This window comes from Microplitis mediator, chromosome 9 (genome assembly GCF_029852145.1).
Source record: "Microplitis mediator isolate UGA2020A chromosome 9, iyMicMedi2.1, whole genome shotgun sequence".
NCBI lineage: Eukaryota > Metazoa > Arthropoda > Insecta > Hymenoptera > Braconidae > Microplitis > Microplitis mediator.
The window spans coordinates 5276953-5304780 of NC_079977.1; the positions used below are offsets into that span (position 1 = coordinate 5276953).

The window sequence follows — 27828 nt, forward strand, 5'->3', positions numbered from 1 at the left end:
CAATTTCAGATCTAAGTAGATCTAGTTAAATAAATGGAGATCTTAAACTAACAAATTTCAATCGACGGTGATCTGATTAGACCTCATCAGATCTAAATAAATTTTCCATGTTCACAAAATTAATAATTTTCGATTGATTCAAAAATAAAATTAATGAAACCTTTAAAAATAATTTGAAAAATTAACTGGTAATTTGTATTCTAATATATTTATTTATTACTTTAACAGATTAACAATAAAGTTATAATTAAATAAACTAATTAAAGAACTACAATCTACAGATTATACACTATTATTATATACTATAATGTTTATAAGTATGATTCCATACAGAATATAACGACAAAAATATATTCATATCACAGTCATAGATGAACAAATTACTCAACAATTATCTACTGTGAAGAAGAGAAACTTGTTAATCTTTTAATTTTTTTCATCATTCTAACATTTATAATTTATTATTTTTAATCATAAATATATTTTATTTATATATCTATAGATATATGTCATTTTAATGGATAATAACATTCATTCATATGGATGGAAAACGTTATTTTTTTATGCGTCATCAATTATTTTTAATGGAAAAATTACGCAGCAAATATATATGTTTATATATATAAATTTTTCTGCTTAAATTTTTTTAAAGTTAATAAATTATATTAATATTATTGACCATGATAATAATGATACTCAATAATTATTAATGAGATGTGATATTAATTAATTATAGACAATAATATATAGACATATCATCAGTCTGCTGTAATTCAATTCAACGGCACAAGTGTGCCAATATATATATATAGATATTTATATATGAGACCCAGATACGTTCATCAATTCGCTTGTTAAATGTATGAGTTAAATTTTAATAACATACATATTTTGCACCATATTTAATTATAAATATGATAATTATACTTTACTGCTCTGACTATTTTTGGGTGTAGAAAATGTTCTAATTTAGATAACGAATTTTTTAATTATTATCTACCCGGTGTTCAATTTTTAAAATACTGTTTTTTGAAATTATTACACTGTAAAAAAAACCGGGGTGTCCAGGCGGTGTAGGTGTTAAATTTTAACACTGAAAGTGGTGTTAAAATAACACCGCCGCGAGTGTAAATATTAATTACCGGTGTTAAAATATTTTTCGGTGTTGAAAAATTTTACTTTGTGAATATTTTTACTACGTACTCCATCGCTAGAGTTAAATAGTATTTTTATTAATTAATTAAATTATCGGTGATTGAAAAAGTGGGCGTAAAATTGTGTAATTTGTAAATAAATTACGTATAACATTAATAATTATTAAATACATACATAACAAAATTGAAATTTTCTCCAGATAACGTTCATTAAATTTTTGTATTTTTTTTATCTGAAATACATTTTTTTTTCTAATTTCTATACATAGAATTTTTTTTTTACACCGCCTACACCGATGTTATTTCATTTTAACACTGCGCGGTGTAAAATTGAGTCCATTTTTAACACCTCTTTTTCTACAGAGTAATATAAATATTTTGTAAAAATAATATTTACTGCATCATAATTTCAAAATTTGATTAATAAAAAATCAAAATTAAAAATTAGAAAATTATTTTTTATAAAATAATAATTTGAAAAATTCAAAATTGCGGTTTTCAAATTGAAACACTCAGTAGATAAATTAATTATCTAATTAGTGACAAAAAAAAATATACAAAAATTTTTATGAAAATACTTGAAAACTGAATTTTTGAGTACGAGATATTTTTATTATTTCGTCTCTATGAAAAAAAAGAAAAAATCAAAAGTATTAATATTTCGATTTTTTACACCCAAAAATAAATGAAGTACTTTTGTATAATTACCGAATAGTCTCGTTATGTTGTGCATTATTATTATTTTTAATTACAGAAACTACTACATATATCTAAGATTGCTAACATTTGTCACATGAAAGCACAACATTACACTACTATTGTAATTTGTGAGATAACACCGTAATTACTCAAAGAAAAGAGATATATTTATTTATGTATGTTTATAAGGTAATTCTTGTTATTTAATCGTAATTACTATTAATATTAATTCGTTAAAACCCAGACTTTATGATTTTATTTTCAAATATTCAAATTGTAAACATAGAAAAAATTTATTATATAATCAGTTCGTATGATTGAGTTTGCTGTTATGCTATTGTATTATTTCAAATATTATAATGAAAACTCGATAATTTATGGAAGACTACGTTACAAAGAATATTATTTAAAACTCTGTTTCAAAATGAATTTCAAAAGGAAATTTATATAAAACAGTACAAAAAATGAATGCAAGTTTCATATAAAATAAATTTACAAAGAAATTACTCGGAGAGAAATTTATGGTAACAATTACAATTTATTATGAGGATGATTCCCATGTTGTAGGGTAATAGGTTTTTTTAGAATGTCGGTCATAGAAATGGCACCGATACAAGTAATAGTTACCATAATGCATGGTAATAGTTACCATAATGCATGGTAATAATTACTATAATGCATGTTAATAATTACCACAATGCATGGTAATATTTACCATGGTGTCTGGTAATAGTTACCATAGAGCCTGGTAGAAGTTGCAATAATGTACAGTAATAGTTACTATAATGTAAGGTAATAGTTATCATAATACATGGTAACAATTACCATAGTTCATGGTAATAGTTACCATAATGTATGGTTATAGTTACTATAGTATATGGTAATAGTTACCCTAATGTATAGTAGTAGTTACCATAATGTATGGTAATAGTTACCATAATATATAGTAATAGTTACCACGGTGTATAGTAGTAGTTACCATAATGTAGGGTAATAGTTACTATAATGTATGGTAATAGTTACCATAGTGTCTGGTAATAGTTACCATAATTTATGGTAATAGTTACCATAATGTATAGTAAGAATTACCATGGTGTCTGGTAATAGTTACCATAATGTATGATAATAGTAACCATAGTGTATAGTAATAATTACTATATGTATGTTAATAGGTACCATGGTGCCTGGTAGTAGTTGCAATAATGTATAGTAATAGTTACTATAATGTATGGCAATAGTTACCATAATACATGGTAGCAATTACCATAGTTCATGGTAATATTTACCATGATGTATGGTTATAGTTACTATAGTATATGGCAATAGTTACCCTATGTATAGTAGTAGTTACCATAATGTATGGTAATAGTTACCATAATATATAGTAATAGTTACCACGGTGTATAGTAGTAGTTACTATAATGTAGGGTAATAGTTACTATAATGTATGATAATAGTTACCATGGTGTCTGGTATTAGTTACCATATTGCATGATAATAGTTACCATAGCACTATGGGTTGGTATCTCATAAACGTATTAGAAACAGTTACCATTATTTTCTCTCCTTGCACATTTTTTTATTCAAATTATAACTTTAAAGTTATCATCTAAATTGGAAATTCAAATTTATAATTAAATCTCTGGGTTTGTGAGTAATTGATAATTAATAATTAATAATTAATAATATTTAATAATAAATCAATTAATAACTTAAATAGTTGGTTCAATAGAATGTTTAAGTTGATTTAATGCTGGAACAAGAGTTTGCAGCGAAAAATATCGCGATCGATCAGTGGCGTCGACACTCGTTATGTGTTGAAACTGACAAGGCTGACTGATGTTACTTTTCGCTGGTAAAACAAATTTTTTAGCCGGCGGCTGTTTCTTTTTCTTCTTGCCGGGCACTGAAAGACTTATATTTTCTGGACAAGAAACAAGACGTTCGATATGCTGCCAAAGATCATTCGCAGCTTTTGAATTGTCGTAACTTAATCCCGCTAAGCGTGTGTGATCAGATGATAAACACATGGTATGGAAAGCTGGTCCAGATACCTATCGAAAAATAAATTTAACAGTTTGTTAATTCTCAATCAAAGTATACATTCTGTTACTCGTATAAAAAAAATTCATTTAAAAAAGTTTCCAAAAATTCGACATTTGAAATTTCTAAATTTTACCAACTGCATAAAATTTTCTTTTTACAATACCAGCATCGAAACTCAAAGTTTTGATGTCTCTACAGTCAGTCAAAAGAAGCGAATTTCAGTCCAATGTCACGAATGAATTTTAGCAAACGCGTAAATTGTGAATGCCCAGTCAGTGGCAAAACAAACTTTAATCCCGAGGGAACAAACAAAATGTTTCTGACCACTGACTGAAGGCATTCGCAATTTAAACTCTGATATTGTAATTTTTTTACTAGTAATTTTAGAACATTGATTTTGTTTGCGTAAATGACAGTTCTGACTGTGATTAAGTTTTGTAAAAATTAGTGTCAATAATAAATAGTATTTATAGTTTCTGATTAATTATAAACGGAAAGATTGGAACCCGACTGGTTACTGTTCTGCACCTGACTCATTACGGTGCTGAAAAAAAATGCTCGATCGTGGTGCAGCACCACACTGATTACTGTGCGGAACCTGACTGTGATATGCGCACACGACAGTCAGGTTCCGCACAGTAATCAGTGTGGTGCTGCACCACAATCGAGCATTTTCTTTCAGCACCGTAGTGAGTCGGGTGCAGAACAGTAACCAGTCGGGTTCCAATCTTTCCGTGTAAATTGAAAATAACAATTTCATAGTTGACACCATTGGTCGAAAATTAACTTGTTTTTGACTGGCTGCTGACACTGGAACTTTAATTCCAATGCAGGTAATCATGAAAAATATTGTGTGTAACTCTGGATGAAACACGATTTTAGACTGCGGGTGCCCGAGTCAAAAAACAAATTCTAGTTTAGTCTTCAAAAGCCTCGATTTGTTTGATGTTGTATTTGCCGCCCAGAAAGTAACTCTACTTTAGTACTCAAAATTCTCAATGAGGACTATGAGGTCTACATGCGAATAATTTATCGATTTTCAATTATAAGACCTCAAAATCCTCAACGAATGAAAAGTTATACTTCGGACTTTTAAAAATTTTAGATAGATTAGGGAGGGGAGAAAATACATCGAATGAGACTTTTGAGGTTCAAATGCGGATTAAATTATTCCTGTATGTTTTGAGTATTTTGAGGCTCGAATCCAGATTATGTTATTCCAGTTTAGTCCTCAAAGTGGTAAAATAGGTCGTAACTACTACTTTGAGAACTAAACTAGGATAACTTTCTATACTGCTGTCAATCTTAAAATTCTAAATTGATCCTCAAAAACCTCATTGAGAACTTTGAGAGAGGCAGCTAGGATGGTTATCAATAAAAAATAGAAGACTTTATTTGATTGCAATTTATAAAACGATATATCTTGGTGATTAGGCTTATGGGGAGATAAATTGCATTTGCGACGTGATACTTATAATTTTAGAGTTAACCAAATGAGAACTGATTTATTATTAATACCTTTTTGTCATACTAATCATTATAAAAAATCGTTTATTGTTACGGGTATTAATTTATGGAATTCGTTGCCTAAAGAAATAACATCAGCAGAAACACTAAATATTTTTTAGACAAAATGCTTCAAATATCTAATGTGTCACGAGACAATATAAAATATTCTAAATTATGTACATCCGATCTTCAAATTACGTATTTCAAAATTATTGATAGAATTTATAATGAATAATGTATGTATCATATAAGATATTGTATTTTTGCCGAAAGGGTTTACCCTAGAACCGTAAATAAATAAATAAATAAAAAATAAATAAATCCGATTTTGTTTTTTGACTTAAGTGTTGTCAGCCAATTTCACCCTGGTCTGAAATCGTTTTGTTTCATCCCTTGTCACACAATATACTATTAAATTTCAATAAAACTTGTTAATAGTCTATACTTTACAACTAATTATTAAACATTTGTTTAGAGAGGAAAATACTTTACCTTGTAAGACGATAAATTGTCGATAGTTTCACGCCATAAAGTGAAACAAGTACCTCTTTCTGCGAGTAAAATTTGTATACGTCGTTTAGAACGAGATCGTGTTTCACCCAGATCTAAAACCACTACTGGAATACCAGTAAACCGTAGATCCCATCGTTCACTTTGAGTTGCGCTTCCAAGATATAAATTTGCGAGAGACTCGCAAACAAAAACCTATGAGACAAAACAAAACACATTTTAATTATTTTGTTACTGATACCGTTATTTTGAAGTTTATTCACGTCACCCTAAGAGGGGGGGACTGTTACTAATAGAAGAAATATTTATTAACACCAATGATTTATATCTGTTGATAATAAATGTTTTTTTTTTATCATAATAATATTGATATTGATTCTACATGTATGATTAATTCTTGAAACTCCGTTTGATTGACGTCTTCTCGGTAAAAAAAAAAAAAAAATCGTTATTTATAATGAAAGTTGATATTGTGTAGCAGTAAATTAATTTGGTATACAAATGAATATTGATTACACTAAAGTTTATTAAATGAAAATTAATGTTTGTAAGATAAATTTATATGAGTAGAAAAAACGACAGATATAAAAGAATGTATAAGATAAGATATAGATTAGATATGTATTAAATCAGCAAAAATATTATTTGAAGAAATTTCATACATTTGTAGGTTTGAATGAAATAGAAATTTTTTTTACGAACAAAATAAATGAAATTATTTATTAATTTGAAGAAATTTCGTGCATAATCTTTACATTGATAAATATTTTGAATTAATAATTATATAAATCAAAAAAAATTTTCAATTAATTAAGGGCATTCTCAGACAGTGCCCCCCACTTTTTAAAAATTTTCAATGACTTTCAACTGTCATCACCGTATTAAAATTTAATTTATTTATTTAAAAAAAATTAAAACCTTAACTGAAAAAAGGACAACATAGTTGTAATTTTGTTGAGATATAGAATTTTCAAAAAATTATTTACAATTGATATCAATTGGAAGTTAAACGAAATTTGTTAAATAAATTTTAGCCAACAAAATTTAAAAACTCGAAATATAAAATTGACATGATTTTACTGAAATTTATTCAACAAATTTTGTTTAACTCCTAATTGATATCAAATGAAAATAATTTTTTTAAAAATCTATACCTCGGCGAAATTATGACTACGTTATCCTTTTTTCAATTAATGTTCTAATTTTTTTTTAATTAATTGATAAAAATTATGACAGTTGAAAGTCATTGAATATTTTTAAAAAGTGGGGGGGGCACTATTTGAGAATGGCCTTAATTGATATTCAAATCGTTATCAATTTTTTTTTCAACAATGAAATTTAAAAAAAAAGAAAACCAAAAATATGCACATGTAGAAAATTAAAAAAACTATGGGTGCAATTTTTTTTCTTATAATTTATCGTTTGAAAAAAAATCCAAAAATTATTAGACGTCAGCTAACTTCAGTTTCATAAAACTTTGATCTGTTTTAAATCAAAAGAATTTTTAATTATTTTTATTCAATTTTAATTTTTATTTGTATTTAATTAACATGTGAAATTTAATCGAGTTTTTTTCGTACTGTTCCTTATATAGATTACTTTCAGACTTGTTTTCAATCATTTTTATTCTGGCTTTGGTTGCCTTTAGATCAAAATCAGACTTTTTCCTCATAATATTCTGCAAACTTTTGCATTTACCCAGGCCGAAATTATACCATTTCTGTCTATTATTTTTTGAGCCTCTTTTTGATCGTCTTTAGATCAAAAACAGCTTAAATTTTTAAATAAATTTTAAAGAGAGATCTAGGACAAAAACAGACCAATTAGTCCAAATACAGTCTAGTTATTAGACTACAATTAGACCAAATTTTTTGACTCGGGTAGTATACTGTAAAAAATCAGGAGTAAATTCGAAGTGAATACGGCTTTTATTTAAATCTAAAATTACTCCGATTTTGGAGTGATCTGGATTTTATTTCATTCCGCATTCACTCCGATTTGGAGATTTGTTATTAAAATAAAAAGTCATTCGCTCCGCATTCATCGCGAATTTAATCCACTTTCCCACCGCAAATTATTTACAGCACAGATATAAAATCCAAAAATACCCAATGCGTTAATAGAAAAAAATGTCGAGTCCAAATTACCCGGTAGACTAAAGTTACTCAAAGCGACTAATTTTGAAATTTGAAAAAAAAAATTTCTAAATTCTACTTAATTTATTTTTTTTTGCTTTCTCTGAAATAAATGCGATAAATTGGTATAGTTTTTGTCGAGTAAATATTTGTTAGCAAGCCCTTGGACCAAAAGGAGTAAAAAATAAATAAATAATTACCTGTGATTTTAATCCACGGAAGAAAGTTTCAAGTTGTTCTCGTTCAAGCTGTGTGACTGGTTCCAGCCGATTTTCATCGTTATTCTCCGAACTGCCTTCACTTCCCTCGTAACTTGACGTGGCTGATGTGTCTGCTTCACCTGTTGATGACAATCGTCTTCGTTGTGTTGTATTACCGTACTCACTGTAGTAAGACGAGCTGTGAAGGGACAGATTTGACTGTAATGTCGGACAGGAAGAAGTATACGTTGCACTATTCATTGTATGGAAACTGGAAAACAATAAATAGATACATTTTTTTATATATTCATATATGTCACATCATATAGTCAAATATAACTCCCATTCAAAAATTTTATTTTTCATTAATTTTATTAAGTTCAAAAAAATTGCCAGCTTAGAATTCAAAACTTTTAAAAAATTCAAAATTCGCGCCATGGAAACTGTAGAATCCTGAATTTTTTTTTTTTTTTATTAATGTAAAATATCAAAAATAAAAATTGATTGCAGATAAATATATATAGGGGAAAAACGGGCAAAACGGTACCAAGTGGACAAAACGGACCACCACAAATTTTGTAAACATTTTTTTATTAAAAATTATTTGCAATCGTAATTTATGACTCTTATCATCATTTTTATACAATTTTGAGTCCCACAATTTTTTTTGAGGAATTTTTGAATGAACTCAATATTTTTTGGCTACAAAAAACACATATGGTGTCTTATTCTCTACATCTAAATTTTATATGTTATTTTTCTTCAATAATTTATTTTCTGCATCTTTATTTACTACACTGTAAAAAATTTGCGGAGTAAACCCGGATTAAATCCAAAGTGGATGACTGTCATTTAATCCCCTTTGAGTAAAATTCAATCCGGAGTTTATTTGAAAAAAAAAAATTACAATTGATATTTTATTTTTCAAATTATTAAAATTACTATAACTCAGAAACTATGGACTTTAGCGACTTGACTCATAGGACTTTTTTTGAAGGGAATAAAATTTCCTATAAATTTCCCTCTAACATTTTTAGTGTACTTTCATTGGTTTACGTTCTGCAAGTCAATAAAGGTCAATTTCATACGAAAAATGACTTCCGCAACGGACACAAGTGAAACAGCTGGAATTACAGCTAAGTAACTTTAGGAACTTTTGAAGAACACCAAATGCCCTACAGTTTACGACCAAAACCGCGCCGATATTATAAAACGCACCTGAGTATTAGGAAATTAAAAAAAAAGTAATTTAATTTACGTGTATTTTAAATGGGAAATCTTTGAAATCAAATGGAAAGTTCTTAGGATTGGAATTAAGAGCTCAAACTTGGCAGGAATTTTTGTTTCAGCAATATATATACATATAACAATAAACCTGTTGACATATCATATGATTTGTAAATATTATTTGATTTCGGTAATTTAAAATAGTACACATCAACTGAAAGATAACTCAGTTTGGATTGTAATGAATGTAACTAGAGAAGTACAGAGGAAAGTACATCGTCGCATGATGTGATATAAATATTCACCACCGGAAGTCCATTCTCTGACATGAAATACCAGTCGAGTGGCAGCCGTTGTTGGGCATTGTTTCTAAGTACGATAAGGTTCCTCTATTCACTATACATATATATTTTATATGCATGTATGTATACATATATATGCCATATTATTGTAGTTAAAGCCTCTACTTTATAAATATATAACATCGAGATCTTGCACTCTTTCTCAGGCAATCAGACTAGACATGCTCTTCCCACGCTTAGTTTAATTTTTTTTTTTTTTTTTTTATTGCTATATAATGTAGATCACTTTGCAAAGAATTATAAAATTTATCCTTTATATTTTCGCTGTGTGATTAATAAATTATTTCACGGTTTCGTGACTAATCGAGCGTTATAAGTGCAGCGGCTCCACCTTAAACTTTTATTCGATCCGTATATCCAATATATTTGATTACTTTACATAAATTTTTATTTGTTTTAAGAGGGAGCGAACTTGAGAAAATAACATGTAATTTAATACTGGATTCAATTTATAAAACATTTCCAAGGTATTTATTTAATTTTTCATGGGTCGAGTTTTAAAATTTATCGAGTCAATGAAATTGTGAAATTTTCTTTGTGAACTCTAGGGGTTCAAAAAATTTCATAGTTTTAAAATCCAAATTTTTGTATTTCATTTTTTAATTTTTGAACTCCGAATTTCTACATTTCAATTTTAAACTTAAAATATCTTTATAAATATTGAGTTTTTTGAAAAAATGTAAGAGATCTTTTTTGTAGAGTATTTAAGCCTCTACAAAAAAGATATCTTGTATATTTTTCATGAATTCAATATTTACTTAGATATTTACAAAAAACCAATCACACTTTTTTTTTGTGAGTTAAAAATTTCAAAAAAAATTATTCAAATTTATTTAAAAAAAAAAAAAATACTTTTTGAAAAATTAAACTTTTTTTTAACAAAATAGATTTACTTTCTCAGTTTATTTTATTGAAATTGTATAAAATTTTTATTTAAAATCTTAAAAATGTCATAAAATAATTAAATTTTCTCAAATAATTTAAAAACTCCTTAATCAATTAATTAAAAAAAATTACTAGATCACTTTGGAATTTAATTACTGGTACAAATCTATCGAACTTATAGTCAATAAATTTTTATTGAATGAAAATTCTTTATAAATTTATTCTATTATTTAAAAAACATCAATGAAAATAAATTCGAGTCAAGTATGTACATAAATATATATGTATATATATACATACATGTATATACGAGTACACTGACCTCATTGCGGTGTTTTAATTGGCTTACGTTAAGATCTCATAATTTTTTTTCTCCCTAGTAAAATATATATAGAGATTAAACTCATATTATACTATGGTATTCTAGGAGCTCGAGTTAATTAGACTTTCCTGACCTGAGGCATCGGAAGAATTTTTTTTATCAGCTATTACCTCGTTCTGTGGAATGTTTAAATAATTAGTTTAGAGTGACCAAGTGAGATAATATTTATTTCAATAATAACAATAACAATAATAATAATAATACAAACTGTGAGGAGTCATAAAATATAAAGTGACGAAAATAAATTTTTTTTTTTGTCCTTAACTTTAATTAAGTGAGTAATCAAGTGTACAACTGCCCGATCTTAATGGTATCATTAACGATACTGTGGGTGCAATTAAACTAATTGACCATGTCAATGTTCGTGATGAATGAATTAAAAATTTCAATGACTGACGTCATCAATTGTTTTTTTGTTATTTATTTATCAGAAGTATTTTTAAATTCATGATGCGGTTCAAGTGTTTTACAAAAATATTTTTAAACGGTATTAAAATACAAGTGGATTTTTATAAAATATTGAGATAACGACAAAAAATTTTTATTGAAATTTAAAAATCACAATTGTTTCGGCTGATCAATTTACCCCAGTATTTTTTATCAACTGTAATTTTGCTTTTTACTCTACATTTTAATGAATTAATTTTTTTTTTTTTATTAAGAATTGAATTTTTAAAAATTTTAGTTGAATTTTTTTAATACAAAAAAAATCAATAATGAATAATTTTATGAATTATTGATATTAGATATCGGAAAAAAAGTTTTGGTCAGGTTCTAGAATATAAAAATTTAATAATTCCATCGTTTAAAGTTATTCATAAACTTTTATTATCACGAAGCGATACGATATTGAATTTTGAATTCGCGTAAAAAATTTAAAATCGTTTAACAATTTTATGAAACGAATAAAAAATTATCAATAAATAAAGTCACCTACAAACGCATTATGATTATTACCCGTGTAAAAAAATTTGTTCCAAAAAGATTTCAATAAAGTTCCGCATGTGGAACTTCTAAACATGAGACAGATTAGAACTTCGAACGGAACTTTTTTGGAACGTTAGTAATTTTGATGGTAAAAAAAAAGTTTTTAAGATCAAAAAAGGACGTTGGTAGAACTTTTTTTGAATTTTATATGGGCATTCCAAAAAAGTTCCAGAATCATCACTTTTGACTTTTTTATTGACTAAAAAAGGTGTTCGAAAAATTTTGCAAAAACACTACTTTTGAATTTTTTATAGAACTAGAAAAAACGTCCATACAAAATTCAAAAAAAGTTCCAAAAACCCATACAAAAAAAAAAAGAATCGGCCCATTACTGGGTCGTGAATGGCTGCCAATTTTCAAGCATCGGTTAAATATCGGATGATAACGGTATGCCAAACATTGGCCAATCGTGGCAATAAGTCATCGGCCATAGCTTGGTATCAAGAGCACTCGATCAAACCGTTGGCCAACGATCGGCGGTTAATTGTGCGCCGTTTTTATAAGCAAAAAGACGGCTGCCAATGATTCACCATGCACGGGCCAGTATATTTAGCCATTTATTGGCCAATCGATGCAAACCAGGCATCGACCGATCTATGGGAAAATTTCTAAGCTCGGCGACTTTATATGGGAACGTCCTTTTTTTATGTCCCTGAAGATCGGAACGTTTTTCGCGGAACGAAAATAAGAAAAAAGAAATGAAAAGTAAAAAATCTACTGGATCTAGTTTTCGGAAATGTTTCACACGTCACCCGAAAATGACAGGACACCCCTAACTACCCCTTAAGTCGCCTTTAGACACAAATTTCATGAATTATTTTCATTTTCGTTGCGTGAAAAATGTTCCGATCTTCAGGTACACCTTTTTTGACTCCAAAATTGCTCATGAAAACTTTTTTTTACCATCAAAATTACTACCGTTCCAAAAAATTTTCATTCGAAGTTTTTATCTGTCTCATGTTTAGAAGTTCCACATGCGGAATTTTTTGGAATCTTTTTGAAACGAATTTTTTTTATCAATCAATGATCAAATTTATGATCAATAATTTAAAAATAAATTTAAAAAGCATTATTTCCTGTGATTATTGAAAATTGAATAAAAAAATATAACGCAGTCATGTAATAAATGTAAATCTTGAGGAAAAACAAAGTAAACATAAAATATTTGCATTATTTCATCGTCTCGAAGCATAAAAATAATATTTTAAAAGTGTCTCTGACGTAATTCCGTGTGTATCTTTGCATAATTATTATTTATTCCAAGTATTTGCGTCGTATATTCAGTGATTTATAAGCCGATGATAAATATTTTTTATGCTGTCTTTATGACCGTAATTTAAACTCTTTAATCAGCCGTTAAATTAGTACATATATGTATAACATAATTCAATTTTTATCCATAATAATTAATAATAAATAAATTCAATTGAAAAAATATAAAAAGTAAGCCAATTAAAAACCGTACTTATGTATAAGTCGTCAATTATTTTGTTTCATTGAAAGTGTAAGCGGATTTTTATGATATCCCGATTTATAAAAACTTTTTTTTTTATCCATGCAGTTTCTTCCGCGTGAACTTGTTTATTCGCATGACGTGAGACACTGGATATGAGACATTAAACCGGATATGAAACAGGCCCCCCCTTAGTGTACTGTAGTGTAGTCTTTACACAATACACACATAAGAGGTCTGATTAATTGGAAGAGACTCAATGACTCATCGTCGTCGTCATCATCGTCATTATTATTATTTTTATCTTCAGATACATACGATCCAAGAATGTTTGTGAGAAAATTGTTGTTTAACATCTCGGTTACGACTGTCAATACGCTAGTGTAATATATATGTGTATTGTAAATGTATACATATATAAATATCTAACTGAAAACATCGTTACAAACTATGAAGAAAAAAATTTTCCGTACGATTGAACGTTTTGCTTCATGAGAAACCTGGAATGCGTCATGGAAAAATAACTTATATACAGGTAAATATGTATATATATGAGGGGGAGGGGGTGAATGGGTTACTTAAGGGAATAAGAAGTTTTCGAGGACTCAAATACGCTTTTTTTTTATGATATTCAAAGAAAATAGAAAAAATTTTCAGTTGCCGTTAAAAAAAATTTCATTTTTGCGGGTAAAATGGGACACGAAAAAGAAAAAAAAAATTGGATATTTAATAAATTTGATTAAATTAAATTTTTTGTAGGTAATTTACATTAAGAAAAATTTTACATAATTATTAGATGCAAAGAAAAAAAAATTTTAATAGTTTTTATTATAAAACAAATTTTCGGATTTTTTTTTTCAACAAATAAATTACAAAAAAAAAAAAAACTAAAAATATACACATGTAGAAAATTTAATAAACTATAGGTGCAATTTTTCAAAATATTTTTTTTTATACTTAATCAATTTTTAAAAAATTCAAAAACTGTCAGACGTCTGCTAACTTCAATATCATAAACAAAAGTTGTTAATATTTTGCGACTAACACACGATTTTTGAAAAAGTTGAATGAAAAATTGTTTTTTATAAAATTTTGGGGGTACCCTGTTCCCCCCGCCCCGCCACCCGTCCCCTTTCTATATATATATATATATATTTATCTCAATACTCTTGAATTCACGGTAAAATTTGTAGTCATAAAATTAAAAAGGTTTGGTTTTTCTATATATTTATATATATATATGAATAAAAAAAAATTGTCATGACTTTAAACACCAGCTATAATGACATCTGACGCATACATTGATAAGAATAATGTTTAAAAGACATGTGTCAATATAATACATTACAACTTTCTAGTTGTAAAAATGAAAACATCACGTTAGTATATATTTAGTATAATATTTTATTTAGTAAATACTAAAATATATTGTTTAAAAAAATTGACTAAATATGCAGAAAAGCGCGCCATTTTTTTCACATTTCAAATCTGCAATTCAATAGTTCAAATTTTGAAATAATCTCGATTTTCTTTCTACTAGATATCGATCTCAATTTTTTCGACGGCTATAGAGATTTTGGAACGTGAGAAAAAATTACATAACGCATCATTTTGACGATTAACCGTTTTTTTAAATTCCAATCCGACACATCACGGAACAATGAAGTTTTTAAATGAAAATTTACTAATACTTTTTTTTTTTTCAAAATCCGCGCCAAATTTTTTAAACCCAAAATTAAAAACTTCCTCTTTTACGTACAAAATTTTACTTTTATTTTAAAATTTTGCATCAATTATAAAATAGCAGACAATTAATTAAAATTCAAATGTTCATATAAATGATAATGAGTAAAAATTAATTAACGACCAATTAAATTCATAAAAATTCACATAAACAATTTTCATTAAAATTTTCCATAAAAAAAAAAAAAATTACACTGAATGTGCACATAAAATTTATTATTTACGATACAATTATGAAAGTATTATTTCCATACAAATGACTTAAGTAAATTATTACTTACACTAGTCTGCATTTAAACAAAAAAAAAAAAAAACAAGAAAATGACTCATAAAGATAAATGATGATTAAAAGATGAATTATAACCAACAATATTTACAATGTGGGTTAGCATGCAGCCAATTCATTTTTGGTTCAGGTCGCAGACATTCGAAAGGTAAAAAAAAAAAAGAAAAAGAAAACAAAGTTTCAAGTCGTTCATCTTTTGAAGATGGTTTGAAACAGGTAAGCAGTAAAGCATAATAATAATAAAATAAAATTATAAATAAGTAAGAGAAGCAAAGTTAAGATGAAGATACGGTCAGTGAACCGGCTTATTGCCTGCAGGCAAGGATTTAATCCTTGTAATTTTTACATACGAAGACTCATACTAATTTTAAAATTAAATATTATAGAGTCTCATCTCGTCTGGTCTCTCATATTCATCTAAACTCAGGTTTGTTGCACCTGATATGTGAGTCAGAGGTCCAAACCTTGGACGTCCTGTGGCTTAAACTTTTAACTCTTAACTGACCTTGTGTCCCGCATGTCGAGAAAGTTATTTTATTCTTATATATTATGTCTGTGTTGTTGCATACCTCAGATACTAGTATCTACACCACAGTTTTTAAGGAAAAAAAAGGTAACAATATAAATTTAGTCGAGGTGAGTCAACAATGACAGTCCTATTATTGAGTCAAGGGTATTATGATTAGTATGAGAATAACATTTTTAAAAATATATTTAACCACACCCGTTATAATAAATAATAGGTACAAGAGGTCACATATTTATTATTACATATAATAATAGTCTTGAAAACTTTTCTCCATTTTCAAGGACAACTGTCATGGGAACTTAATAAAGTTTATTTATCTTACGTGAACATCGATTTGTTGGCACAGTTGGAAAAATTGAGGCATGATTTATAATTAATATACAATTATTTACAAATATATGACCTGAGTGATTTATCAAGATATTGAGTTGGATTTTGATTCAAAAAATTTTAAGCAGTACTGTTTTTTTTTAAAAAACTTTCATCACTTTTTGATACTTGCGAGTTAAGTCTTGATATGAAATTTTTTGTATTCAAAAACTGATACATGAAAAAAACAATGAATTTTAAATTAAAATTCCGGTTTTCAAAATAACTCAGTATTGAAATTAATTTACTTAGGAACAATAAAAAAAAGTCAAAAAAACGGTTGATCCTGCGGGCTGACTCCGAAACTTTCTGATGTTTTTGAACTTAGAGATCTTTTTGACACTTAGCTTCGAATAAATTTTGAAGCAAATCCGTCTGGTGTGCGGAAAAAAAAATAGTAAATTTGTATTTTCCGTATGACTCGTGAACTACTTGACCAATCGAGTTCAAAATCTATCAGATCTTAAGTCTTGATGAGCTCTTTCGATTGTTGCCATGTAAGTTCAAATCGGTTGATTCATTCTAAAGATACCGTATGACAAAAATTAGTTTGCACACATGCACACACGTACGTTCATCCGAAAATAGTCAGAATAGTTTCCTAGAACCTGAAATTATCGAAATTTGATGACAACTTGATTTTCAAAAATCGGACTGAAATCAAAACTTTCTTTATTTTAAAATTTTAAATTTTTATGGCGGGAAATTGAAAATAATTTTAAATAAGAATTCGGGGGTTTAAAATTACTATCAGCTTTAAAATTCATATTATTTGAAATTAATTGACTTATGCACGAAAAAAAAGGCGCTGCAACAGGACGCAGTCCTATAGGAGCAACAGGACAAAATCCTGTTGTAGCAACAGGATTTTTCCTGTGTGGGATCAATAGGATAAGAAACAAGTTTAATGTACCAATTTTTTTTGTCCGTATAATGAAATTTCAAAATTTGAAAAAAAATTCAGTTTGGAAAAAAATTAAAATTTTTTTTCGAATTAATTTTTTTTTTTAAATTGGAATTTCCGTTTAAAATTTGAATCTTTTTTCAAATTTTGAAATTTTATTTTACTGACAAAAAAAATTGGTACATGAAACTTGTACCTTATCCTATTAATTTCACAGGAAAAATCCTGTTGCTCCCACAAGACTGCGTCCTGTTGCAGCACCTATTTATTTTTTTCCATGTAGACAAAAAAGTTTTTTGAAAAAACAATAATTATTTAAATGAAATAAAATAAAATTCATTGTAATTTTAAATTTTATGACATTTATCACTTGGAAATTAAATTTTATGTAAAAACAAAGTTTCTAAATAAGTCTATTTATATTTTATATTTATGACCAATTTGAAATTTTTAATAACCAAGTAATTTCTTTTTAATTTCCAGTAAAATTTTTAACAGTAGTTTTTAAAGTTTTATAATTAGTGTTCTATTTATTAGTTTCTATAACGTATTTATAAATTTTTCATGCTATGAATAACAAGTAATAAACTAACTATTATCATATCATTTTGTTTTTATGAGCGTGGGTGACATACTGATCCAGTTGCCATGTAATGTTTGCAGAAACGCCTCCTGATTATTATTGTCTCATTTTGAAATTTAAATATAATATTTAGTAGAGTTTAAAATATTTATATGAGGATAAATAGTAATGGAGTAGAATACAATTTTTTAAAAAAATGAATATATAGCGTGTTAGCAGGATCTGTTTCTTATACTCATCCTGTGTGTACTCAAGATATCTCACGATCATGCATGACTATAATGCGGTATGATTTCATAGCGTCCGGTTTGTAGAGCCCGCATGTTATACATAAAAAATATATTTTTTATTCCCGCCAAAGTATCGTGCTCCTTAATTATCTTGGGTATTGCGAAAATAAAAACTAGATACATTATAAATAGCAAGTATACATATATTTATTGCTTTTGTTTGCTACATTTATATTTTTTTTATAAATTTCGTATTATTTTTTTTCGAAAGTTGACATCAAATTTTATTTTGAATTTATTGACGTCAAAAATTCTCGTATTGACAAAATTCGGGTTTAAATTTTCTGAAAAGTCATTAAGTTTTTAATGAAGAAAAATTAAAATTATCATTCAGAATAACCTGGGGTAAAATGAGACAAAAAAAATTTTTTTTCAAAATATTTACTGAGGATTTTTAGAAAAAAATGGAGTAAATTTTTCAGCTCGGAGACAATTTGAAATTTTCATTAAAAAAAAATTTCTAAGCTGATCAACTTTGCCCCATTTCTTCTAAAAATTGAATTTATTTTTGCCTCAAAAATAGTGACTCATTCTGCCCCGAGTTTTCTGAAATTTTTAAAATTTTTTACAAAACTCCAAAATGATTTTCAGCTCTGGTTCAAATAAATCTTCTCAGATTTAATTCACTAAAAAAATTTAATTATTTTTCGCGGGATTTAAAAAAGTAATTGAATATTTTTATTTATTCTCTCAGACCTTTCCGGAGTTTATATTAAAAACTTTTTAAATTTAATTTAACAAAAACTTCCGCTGGTAACATCGGTATAAAGTTTCCCTTTAAAACTAATCCAATTAAAAGCGTAATAAATTAAAACTAATATTATGAATGTAAACACAAAGTATTCTAGTACAAGTGATAATAAATAGACTTAAGTATTATCTATTTGTTTAGTTAACAAGAAAAATCCCACATAATAAATTCCAATGTAACCAGTAAAAGTATTTTTGTAAAATGGAATCCCGTAAGATCGTATTGTCCTAGAAGAACTATTCTAATAAAAATAGTAATTGGTCTCAAATTTAATTAGCAAAGAAAAATGACCCTGAAGTTAGCAGCCAATTAACAATTTTTGGATTTTTTTTTCAACAAATCAATTACAAAAAAAAAAAAATGCACATGTAGAAAATTTAAAAAACCACAGGTGCAATTTTTCAAAATATTTTTTTTTTTCAAATTTAAAATTTTTACAAAAATTTAAAAATTACCAGACGCCGGTTAATTTCAGTATCAAAGAAAATTTTAAAAAATTCATACAATTTTTATTTTTGATTATGGCACAGAAAAAATTTTTACTTCCCAAGAAATTTTTTGTATTAGAAATTAAAACCAAAAATTTTCTTGGGTCGAGAAAAAATTTTTTAGCGCAAGAAAAAAATTTTTGCGCCAAGAAATTTTTTCTTGGTCCTACGAAAATTTTAGTCTTCAAATTCCACACAAAAAATATTTTTTACACCTAGAAATTTTTTTTTTCTGTTAATTTCAGATCTGACAATGGTTCAAATAATTGCGATCTAAACCTAAATGTCATAAATTCAAATTTCACTGAGTCAATAAATCGTGATCGTGAAAGGATTCACTGTATCATTAAATAAACTCATCTCTGATATAAATTTACATAAAAAAAGTATGAAAATTACAAACAAGCAATCAAAAAAAAAAAAATCAAATTTTCATAACAAATAAATTTTTCAATTTTCCTTTTTATCTAAAAAATTTTTCAATGAATGATCATAAAATTTCAAGTACCGCAATAATTAAAAAAAAAAAGTTTCAAATATTTACCTCTAATCTCGTGTGTTTAAAATATTTGATTTATGACCTTATGCACATTGCAAATTAAAAACTTAAATAATTAATCACTTCACATGAATAAATTCCATTTGACAATTCACTTTTCAAATTATATGATTTTTATTAACCGAATAATAAACAATATATATAATTAATATTTTTCTCTCATAAATTTTTTTAATAATCACTGGTATTAATAATATCGATTTAATAAATTATTAAATAGTGATAACAGTTATTAGATAGTACATATAGTATTTTAGTCGAAATAATAACCGAGTAACAACGCGCAGGTCTTAATTCAACGGTGAATGGAGTTGAACTGAGGACTGAGGCAACACCGCGTTTGTGCGTCACGATTCAGCCGCGAGCTAGGAGCTGGAACGACCCTCCTTGCCTCATAGCTTCGCGTCTACAATATATATATATATATATATATATATATATATATATATATATATATATATTGTATGATAGAACAGATATACTAGTGTATAATAGGCCTGGTAAAATCCAGAGCATGCTCTTGCGCACTGGAGATGACACTCTAGGTCTTGTATCGGTCCCTTTACTTGCAAATATCAACTAAAAATTTCACCTGACATTTGAAATATATATATACATATATATTTATATACATGTTGGTATTGTTACGATACCACTTAACATTATATATTACGTTACTTATCTTTGGTTTACTATTCCATTGTATGAATATATGTATGTATATGTATATGTATGTATATATATTTGTGTCCATATATATTGATATAATGCGGAAAAGACACTTGACAGTAAGATAATTGGGAGGACGGAAACAATTGACGTTGACACCAGACTAGATGATTATGAGTTGATGAGAATCGAGACTATGGTTTATGAGCATTGTTTGAAAAGTGTAATTAGTGAGAAAAATATTTACGGTAGAAATATGTCTCACGATTCATAAACAAGTAGGTAGAAAAGTTTTATAATAATATAATTGAGACAAATATAAACAATGTAAAAAAAAAAATAATAATAAAAGTATTTGAGTGACGGAAAGGGTTTAATTTACTTTTTATTGTTGATAGGATGATGATAAGACGCTAATTATTTAATTATTATGAAAATTTAAAGAAAAGGTATGAACTATACTGGTTTTTTTCGTGTTTTTTTGTTGTTTTATGGTACTCGGAATATTTTAGTCGATTGAAAAAAAATTGGGAGTTAATTCGGAGTGAATGTGGATTTTATTTTCGTCTGGGAGATTCGTCACTCGAGTTTTGGAGACTTAAGAAAATCCGCCTATGGAGTCAATAGAAATTTTTTCAGAGGAGTAATTTCGGAGTAACATGAATTTGATTTAAATCCGTATTAATTTCCCGAGGAAATTATTTACTCTGAATTTACTCCGAAGTTAATTCGCGTTCACTCCGAAAATTTTTGGTGTATGATAATTTTATGGAAATTTTTTAAAAAATTTACGGCTGTCATAAGGGCAAATTATAATAAAGTATGAACATACACTGTAAAAAATTTTTTGGACCCGGTGTAGTGTAAATGTATCGGTGTAAAAATTTTGGTGTGAAAATCACACCAAATTCGGTGTTAATATTTGGCGGTGTGAATTTAAAATTTTGCGTTAAGAGGAAAAATTTCAATACAGTTGAAAAATTTGTGTTAAATTTAACACAAATCACATGTCCCAAACGGTCCACTCAATTTTTTGTGTTAATTTAACACATTATTCTTGTGTCAAACAATAGTACGGGTTTAAAAATTGTTGAGATCACAACACATTAACTTTAGTTAAATTTACACTTGATGGTGTCAAATAATTTACTCAAAATATTTGACCATTGAATTTTTACACAAGAACACAAAATTTTCAACTGTGTATCTAAATATAAATGTAGTTTTTAATTAAGTACATAGTTAAAAATATTCAATGATCGTTTGTTGCTCGTTGATCAAAATTACGAGTAACACGGAATGGTGTAAAAAAAGTAGATTAAACCGTGTTAAAATTGACACCGTTATTTGAAATTACACCGCCGTGTAAAGTTCTCTGGGTTCATTTTTACACTCAATTTTTACAGTGTAAAGGGGAGTAAGGGGTCTAATTTTATGAAAAAGTGCATGTAATTTATTGTATTGGCTAAAAAAAAATTTTGAAAAAATTTTGATTCCCAAATTATATCAAATTTTCTCATTTGCCGATAATTTTATTAGACAGTTGATATTTTTTGTGAGTTTGAATGCACTGTAAAAAATTTTCGGAGTGAACGCGGATTAAATTCGAAACGGATGGCTGCGTACGAAAAAAGTATATATCGGGATATATACGGACAAAACTGAATATATATCTCATATATGTGGCATATATTCAGATTTGCCCGAAGATATACCGATATATATTTTTTCCGTGCGGGTGTGTATTTAATTAAACCCTTTGGAGTAAAATTTACAAAGTTTCAAAATTTTGAAACTCTGGTTCGAAGTGAAATTAACTCCTAAATATATAAATCAATTGTTAAGATAATAACGAGTAAAAAAAAAGCGTATTTAGACAACTGAAAAACCGGTACGCGCATTTTTTGAATTTAATTATATTAATTTATTTATTTGAAATTTATAAATTGTCTGATACCTGCTACATTTACACTCATTTATTTCACTTTCACATATTTGATTAATCATTTTAAAAGTTTATGTTAAACATATTAGTTTGTATAGCTATAGATGTAGAGAAGATGTAAAAAATGCAAAACCGGTTGACCCTACACGGGCCAGTCTTAGAACTTTCCTTTGTCTGTGAGAGCATAGAGCTCAAAGATATCATTGGAAATATGTTTTGACCTCTTTGAACTCAGAAAAAAAAGAGAATTTGTTAATAAGCAGTAATTAAACTTTCTGTTAACGATTTTTTGAATGGCCTTTCAACAGTTTAATAATTGATCGAGACTCAGGTCTTCAAATTTTGAGGTTAATTTTAATGATCCTACAGTTAGTTGACAATTAACAATTTCCGGAGTTTTTTTCGAACAAATAAATTACAAAAAAAATAAAACTAAAAATATGCACATATAGAAAATTCAAAAAACTACGAGTTTTATTTTTTCAAATGTTTTTTTTTTATAATTCATCGTTTTTAAAAAAAATCCAAAAATTAATAGACTTCGGTCAAATTCAGTATCTTAAATTTTCAAGTTTTTAATTAAAAATTTTAATGAAAAAAAAAGATTTACAAACTCTATCGAGAAACTGAGAGCAGTTGACGGCATTTCAAAAGACTTGGGTTCGATTCCCGGACTGAGCTTCCATTTTTTTTCAGTTTCTTTCTGTTACATGGAATTTATTTACAAAAATTTATTAGAAAAATTGAATTTTTGTAGTAATTTATGACGATGCAATAATTGAAAAAAAGTGGAGACAGACAAAATAAAACACAAAATTTTTTGTAAGGTCAATTGCGGCCAATTTGAAATTTTCAGTGAATTTTTTTTCTTTTTTTCTTACAAAATTTTTTTTATCTCATCTATTTTATTAAAAATTAGTAGACTGGGGTAAAATGGACCACGATTGTTGAAAAAAATACATATATTGACAATTAACAAATTAATTTATAATTGTTACCGTAATTGAAAAATTTAACACTTTTTTTTTAAATTTTCATTTTTCTATAAAAGAAAAAAATTCATTTTAAATAAATATACATTTATTAAAACTATTTTTAACTTAAATTACTATAAATTTTTATGTAATCGAATAATCAAAATAATTTCAAATTATTTACACAAAACTGTTTGATTGTTTAAAAAAAAAAAAAAATAACATGATATCTTATGGAATTCTTGTTCATGCAAAATATTTTTTAAGAAAACTGATTAGATATTGAAATAAGATTATATTTTATCAAAATATTACATTCTTTAACGCGATATAATTATCGTGCTAAAAAAAGTGCAACACCTATTGGTAATGTCATACATAGGAATTGAATTCCAATGTTTGAAGCCGAATTGCAACCATCTTTGTCACTGCACAGACAACTTGAATCTTCAGCTTTACCATTACACGAACTTTTACTTTTTTGCACACATTGTCTGCTGATCATTTCTACACCATTGTCTGTAAAAAATTATGATATTTCATTTTTTTTTTTATTTGCAATATATAGTATTAGTTATATATTTAAAATTAATATGTAATTATTTTATTTTACTTGAGGTAAATTCTTTAGAACATTCCCAAGTATCATCATCACGAAGATCTGCTTGACGTCTCACTCTGGGTGCACCTGAAGTTTGTTCAGTAGCAGTTGATGAAGTAGTTGATGGACTAATCGATTGAGTAGTCGATTGAGTAGTCGATTCAGTAGTCGATTGAGTAGTCGATTCAGTAGTCGATTGAGTAGTCGATTGAGTAGTCGATTCAGTAGTCGATGGAGTAGTTGATGGTGTAGTTGATGGAGTAGTTGATGGAGTAGTCGAAGGAGTAGTTGATGGTGTAGTTGATGGAGTAGTTGATGGTGTAGTTGATGGAGTAGTTGATGGTGTAGTTGATGGAGTAGTTGATGGTGTAGTTGATGGAGTAGTTGATGAAGAAGTTGATGGTGTAGTTGATGTAATAGTAGTAGATGATGAAGTCGTAGATTCAGTCGATGGATTAACTGTCGAAGTTTCTTCACCACATTCCACTAAATATGTGTCTGGAGGATTAGTCCAACAATCGCCAGAACTATCTGATGTACACTGATAGCATTTCAATGACATTCCTAAAAAATTATTATTTATAAAATTTATTGACAGCAAATATATACTAATTTCATTTTTTTGTATTTACGAGTATAATACATGACGTAATTTTAATTATAAAAAAAAAATTTAATGTTAAATAATAATATATAAAAAATAGATGTTAATTTAAAGTACAAACTTTTAACTCGCATTCGAAATTTTATTAATTAAATTTATCCGGCTAACTTCTTTTTTTATTTTCACATATTTATCATTAAAATATATATTTTACACAAATTTATGAAAAATAAAATTAATTAAACTTACAAATTGATTAATAGATTAATCAATTAATTAATTTCAAATCGCGGATTTTTTTTTTCTCCATGAAAAAGTAACGTAAATTTTTCCATAATTGCAGTAAATAAAATCTCATATTTTTTTAAAAACTGCAATTACTAAAAACATCAGTTTTAAAAAAAGTGATAAAAAATTACCTTTATTGACATTTGAAACAATAAATAAACTTATAAACACTAGGGAACTTAAATTAATCCGTCGGGTAACCATTTTAAAATTTTTAAAAAACAGTATATATATATGTTATATAATTAAAATACGATACACTTCAATTCTGCAGTTCTCAGCACAATGAACGAGTTACAAGTCTGATTAACGCTTTTACATAAACCACCACCTAAATCATAATCGTTGTCAAGTGCAAAGATAAAGGTAATGTCTTATCATAACTGAGACTCACGATCAATACAATATAATAGGTAAGCTGATTTAGACGATCTACTGATAATTCATTTTATCGAGGTCATCATGTTTGCCATGTGATAACCAAATTATTTTTATTTTACACTCAACTTCACCACCACATCAGCTACACATTTTATAAAATAAATACACATCGAGCCGATTAGTCTACTGATACATATATTTTTTATCTCTGTAATCAATTGTCGCGATAATTTATCAAAAATTAATTATTACTCTTTTAAATCCGTGACACATATTTCATTACAGTCGCGATTATAATTATTTCAGTTCAATTTTCGCTTCACTTTTAAATATTAATTTCACTACAATTTTAAAATTCCCATGCATGAAAATACCATATATGATAAATATATATGGAAAAATTTATAATCAATATAGGACCATATAAGTGGCCAAAAACGATATATATTTTCTTATATATAATATAGTAAGTTTTAATATAATTAATTATATACGTAAGTTTATAAGTTAATACATGTATTATATATATTTATAATCATGTATGTAAACTTATAAGTTAGCACATATATGTATTACATATATTGATAATTATATATGTAAATTTGTAAGCTAGCACATATATATATATATTCTGAACACAATGTTTGAATCTTATAACAGAGAGAGGAAGACAGAAAAGAATAGATTTTATTTATTCTTACATATATGGGGAGACTTATATGCTTCTATATATCGAAAAATATACAAAAATTTATAAAGTTAAATACATGGTACATATATCGTGCCATATAATGATGAATTATATATGTATTCTTATTTGTTTCCATATATAAATAACATTTATTTTTGAATATATTAAAATTATAAGTTCTCAAATATATAAATAATATATTGAAGTTATACGGAAATATATAAAATCATATAAGAGAAAACATATATAGAAATATAATAAAATCGGCCAAAATCTACATGTAGTTCTATATAAGATTTCATGTATTGTCGCATATATTTATATCTGTAACATATATTTTTCAATATATGTTTATTATATATGATATTTTCACGCGGGCCCGCTCAGAAATTTAAAATTTTCAAAAAAAAGGAGTCATTGGTTTCTGTCCAATTTCCGAAAACCGAATTTTGAATAGATCTTGACGTTTTGAGCTCCTAGAAAACTATTTGGACTAATTTCGAGCGTATGTGCGAACGTACGCATGTATGAAGATGCTATAACTTTTGAACAAATAAACCGATTTAGGTCGTTGAGGTGGCATTCGAAGCGGCTTATTAATCCCTACAACCTGTGAAAAATTGCACTTAATCGGTACAGTATGTTCGGAGTTATTTCAAAAATACAATTTCTGAAAAAATGTTTTTTCCAAATAACTTCTAATTTACTACAATGATTGATTCCAAAATCTATCCAGCTCTAGAACTTTTCAAGCCACGTTGAATGCCACCTCAACCATCAAAATTGAATCATCCGTTCAAAAGATATCGTTATCAAAAAAATTTTAAAAAAGTTATATTTTTGAATAAAGTCATAAAAGTTTCATTGATTATTTCCAAAAAATTTTCGGAGTTACAGAGTAAAAAAATTGCATCGAATACAGCCTCAAATGTCAGAATTGGTCTATTAATTCAAAAGATATCGATGAAATATTTAAAAAACAAAAATTGTTTCCATTTTTTAGCGAAACGTACAGATTTTTGGTCCAGTTCAAAGAGTTTTTTGAGCTCAAAGAGCTCGAAAGTTTACCGATTAAGTTTTTGTTAAAACAGCGAAAAATTTTGACGATAGTTTACAGGGTCAAGTGTTTTTCAAATTTTTTTTTATTATTGGTCTTAATTATTCTGATTAAAAATAAATAATAATTATGGGTGTCACGTGATTAATGAGAATTTAATGTTTTTTTTTTTTCACGCTACTTTCACATGCAAACAATTTAGGATAAGTCACCGCTTAAGGCATCAGTAGAAAGTGACCACTGACCGATATTTTACAAACGAAATTTATTTTATTTTTAAAATTACAAGTGCGCTTAAATTATTTACAATTTTATTATACCCAAGTGTTAATTTGTCTATAAAAATATCAATTGAATTTCTTGTAATGAAGACACTAATGGGTAAAATGGACACGGGATAAAATAGGCCATTAATAATAATTTTTTTTTTTTGGTAGATTGATTCTATAGGGGGCAAAATAAACTGAATATTTTTTTCTTAGAGTCCGTTTTACCCCCTATTGTCCCAAAATTTTGTTAAAAGTAAATACACGTGTTGTGTTGTGGGATAAAGTGAAATTTATAAAT

General features: G+C 27.1%; 3 protein-coding genes across 4 annotated transcripts in view; 1 reads left to right on the forward strand and 2 right to left on the reverse strand.

Annotated features, from left to right (window-relative positions):
• Positions 1–192: 192 nt before the first annotated feature.
• On the reverse strand, positions 193–20378 carry LOC130675208 (uncharacterized). 2 transcript variants are annotated; one of them, XM_057480755.1, is made up of 4 exons: positions 20037–20378; positions 8254–8524; positions 5901–6113; positions 193–3907 (listed from the first exon to the last, which is right to left on the reverse strand). In XM_057480755.1, the coding sequence occupies exons 2-4, from the start codon at positions 8512–8514 to the stop codon at positions 3566–3568; spliced, it is 816 nt and encodes a 271-aa protein (XP_057336738.1). In that variant the 5' UTR covers positions 8515–8524; positions 20037–20378; the 3' UTR covers positions 193–3565. The 2 variants fall into 2 exon arrangements, with proteins under 2 accessions (XP_057336738.1, XP_057336737.1); XM_057480754.1 differs by lacking the exon at positions 20037–20378 and adding an exon at positions 11050–11070.
• The window catches only part of LOC130675207 (sialin-like), a 56078-nt gene continuing 41871 nt past the window's right edge, over positions 13622–27828 (forward strand). Inside the window, exon 1 of the mRNA XM_057480753.1 lies at positions 13622–14084. The gene's annotated coding sequence lies outside the window, so the exon portion shown is untranslated. The remainder of the gene's footprint in view (positions 14085–27828) is intronic.
• LOC130675209 (uncharacterized) lies at positions 23847–25447 on the reverse strand. Its single transcript, XM_057480756.1, has 3 exons — positions 25264–25447; positions 24253–24804; positions 23847–24158 (listed from the first exon to the last, which is right to left on the reverse strand). Exons 1-3 carry the CDS (start codon positions 25334–25336, stop codon positions 23974–23976), a joined length of 810 nt encoding a protein of 269 aa, XP_057336739.1. The 5' UTR covers positions 25337–25447; the 3' UTR covers positions 23847–23973.

Bases quoted from the DNA above. Each gene is read 5' to 3' on its own strand.
- LOC130675208 (XM_057480754.1), bottom strand. The intron at 6,114-8,253 runs GTAATTATTTAT...TTTGTCTCATAG, and splicing joins TCCGTGGATTAAAATCACAG to GTTTTTGTTTGCGAGTCTCT. The intron at 3,908-5,900 runs GTAAAGTATTTT...ATTTTTCGATAG, and splicing joins ACAATTTATCGTCTTACAAG to GTATCTGGACCAGCTTTCCA.
- LOC130675209 (XM_057480756.1), bottom strand. From the start codon at position 25,336: ATGGTTACCCGACGGATTAATTTAAGTTCCCTAGTGTTTATAAGTTTA. The intron at 24,805-25,263 runs GTAATTTTTTAT...ATAATTTTTTAG, and splicing joins TGTTTCAAATGTCAATAAAG to GAATGTCATTGAAATGCTAT. The intron at 24,159-24,252 runs GTAAAATAAAAT...AATTTTTTACAG, and splicing joins TTCTAAAGAATTTACCTCAA to ACAATGGTGTAGAAATGATC.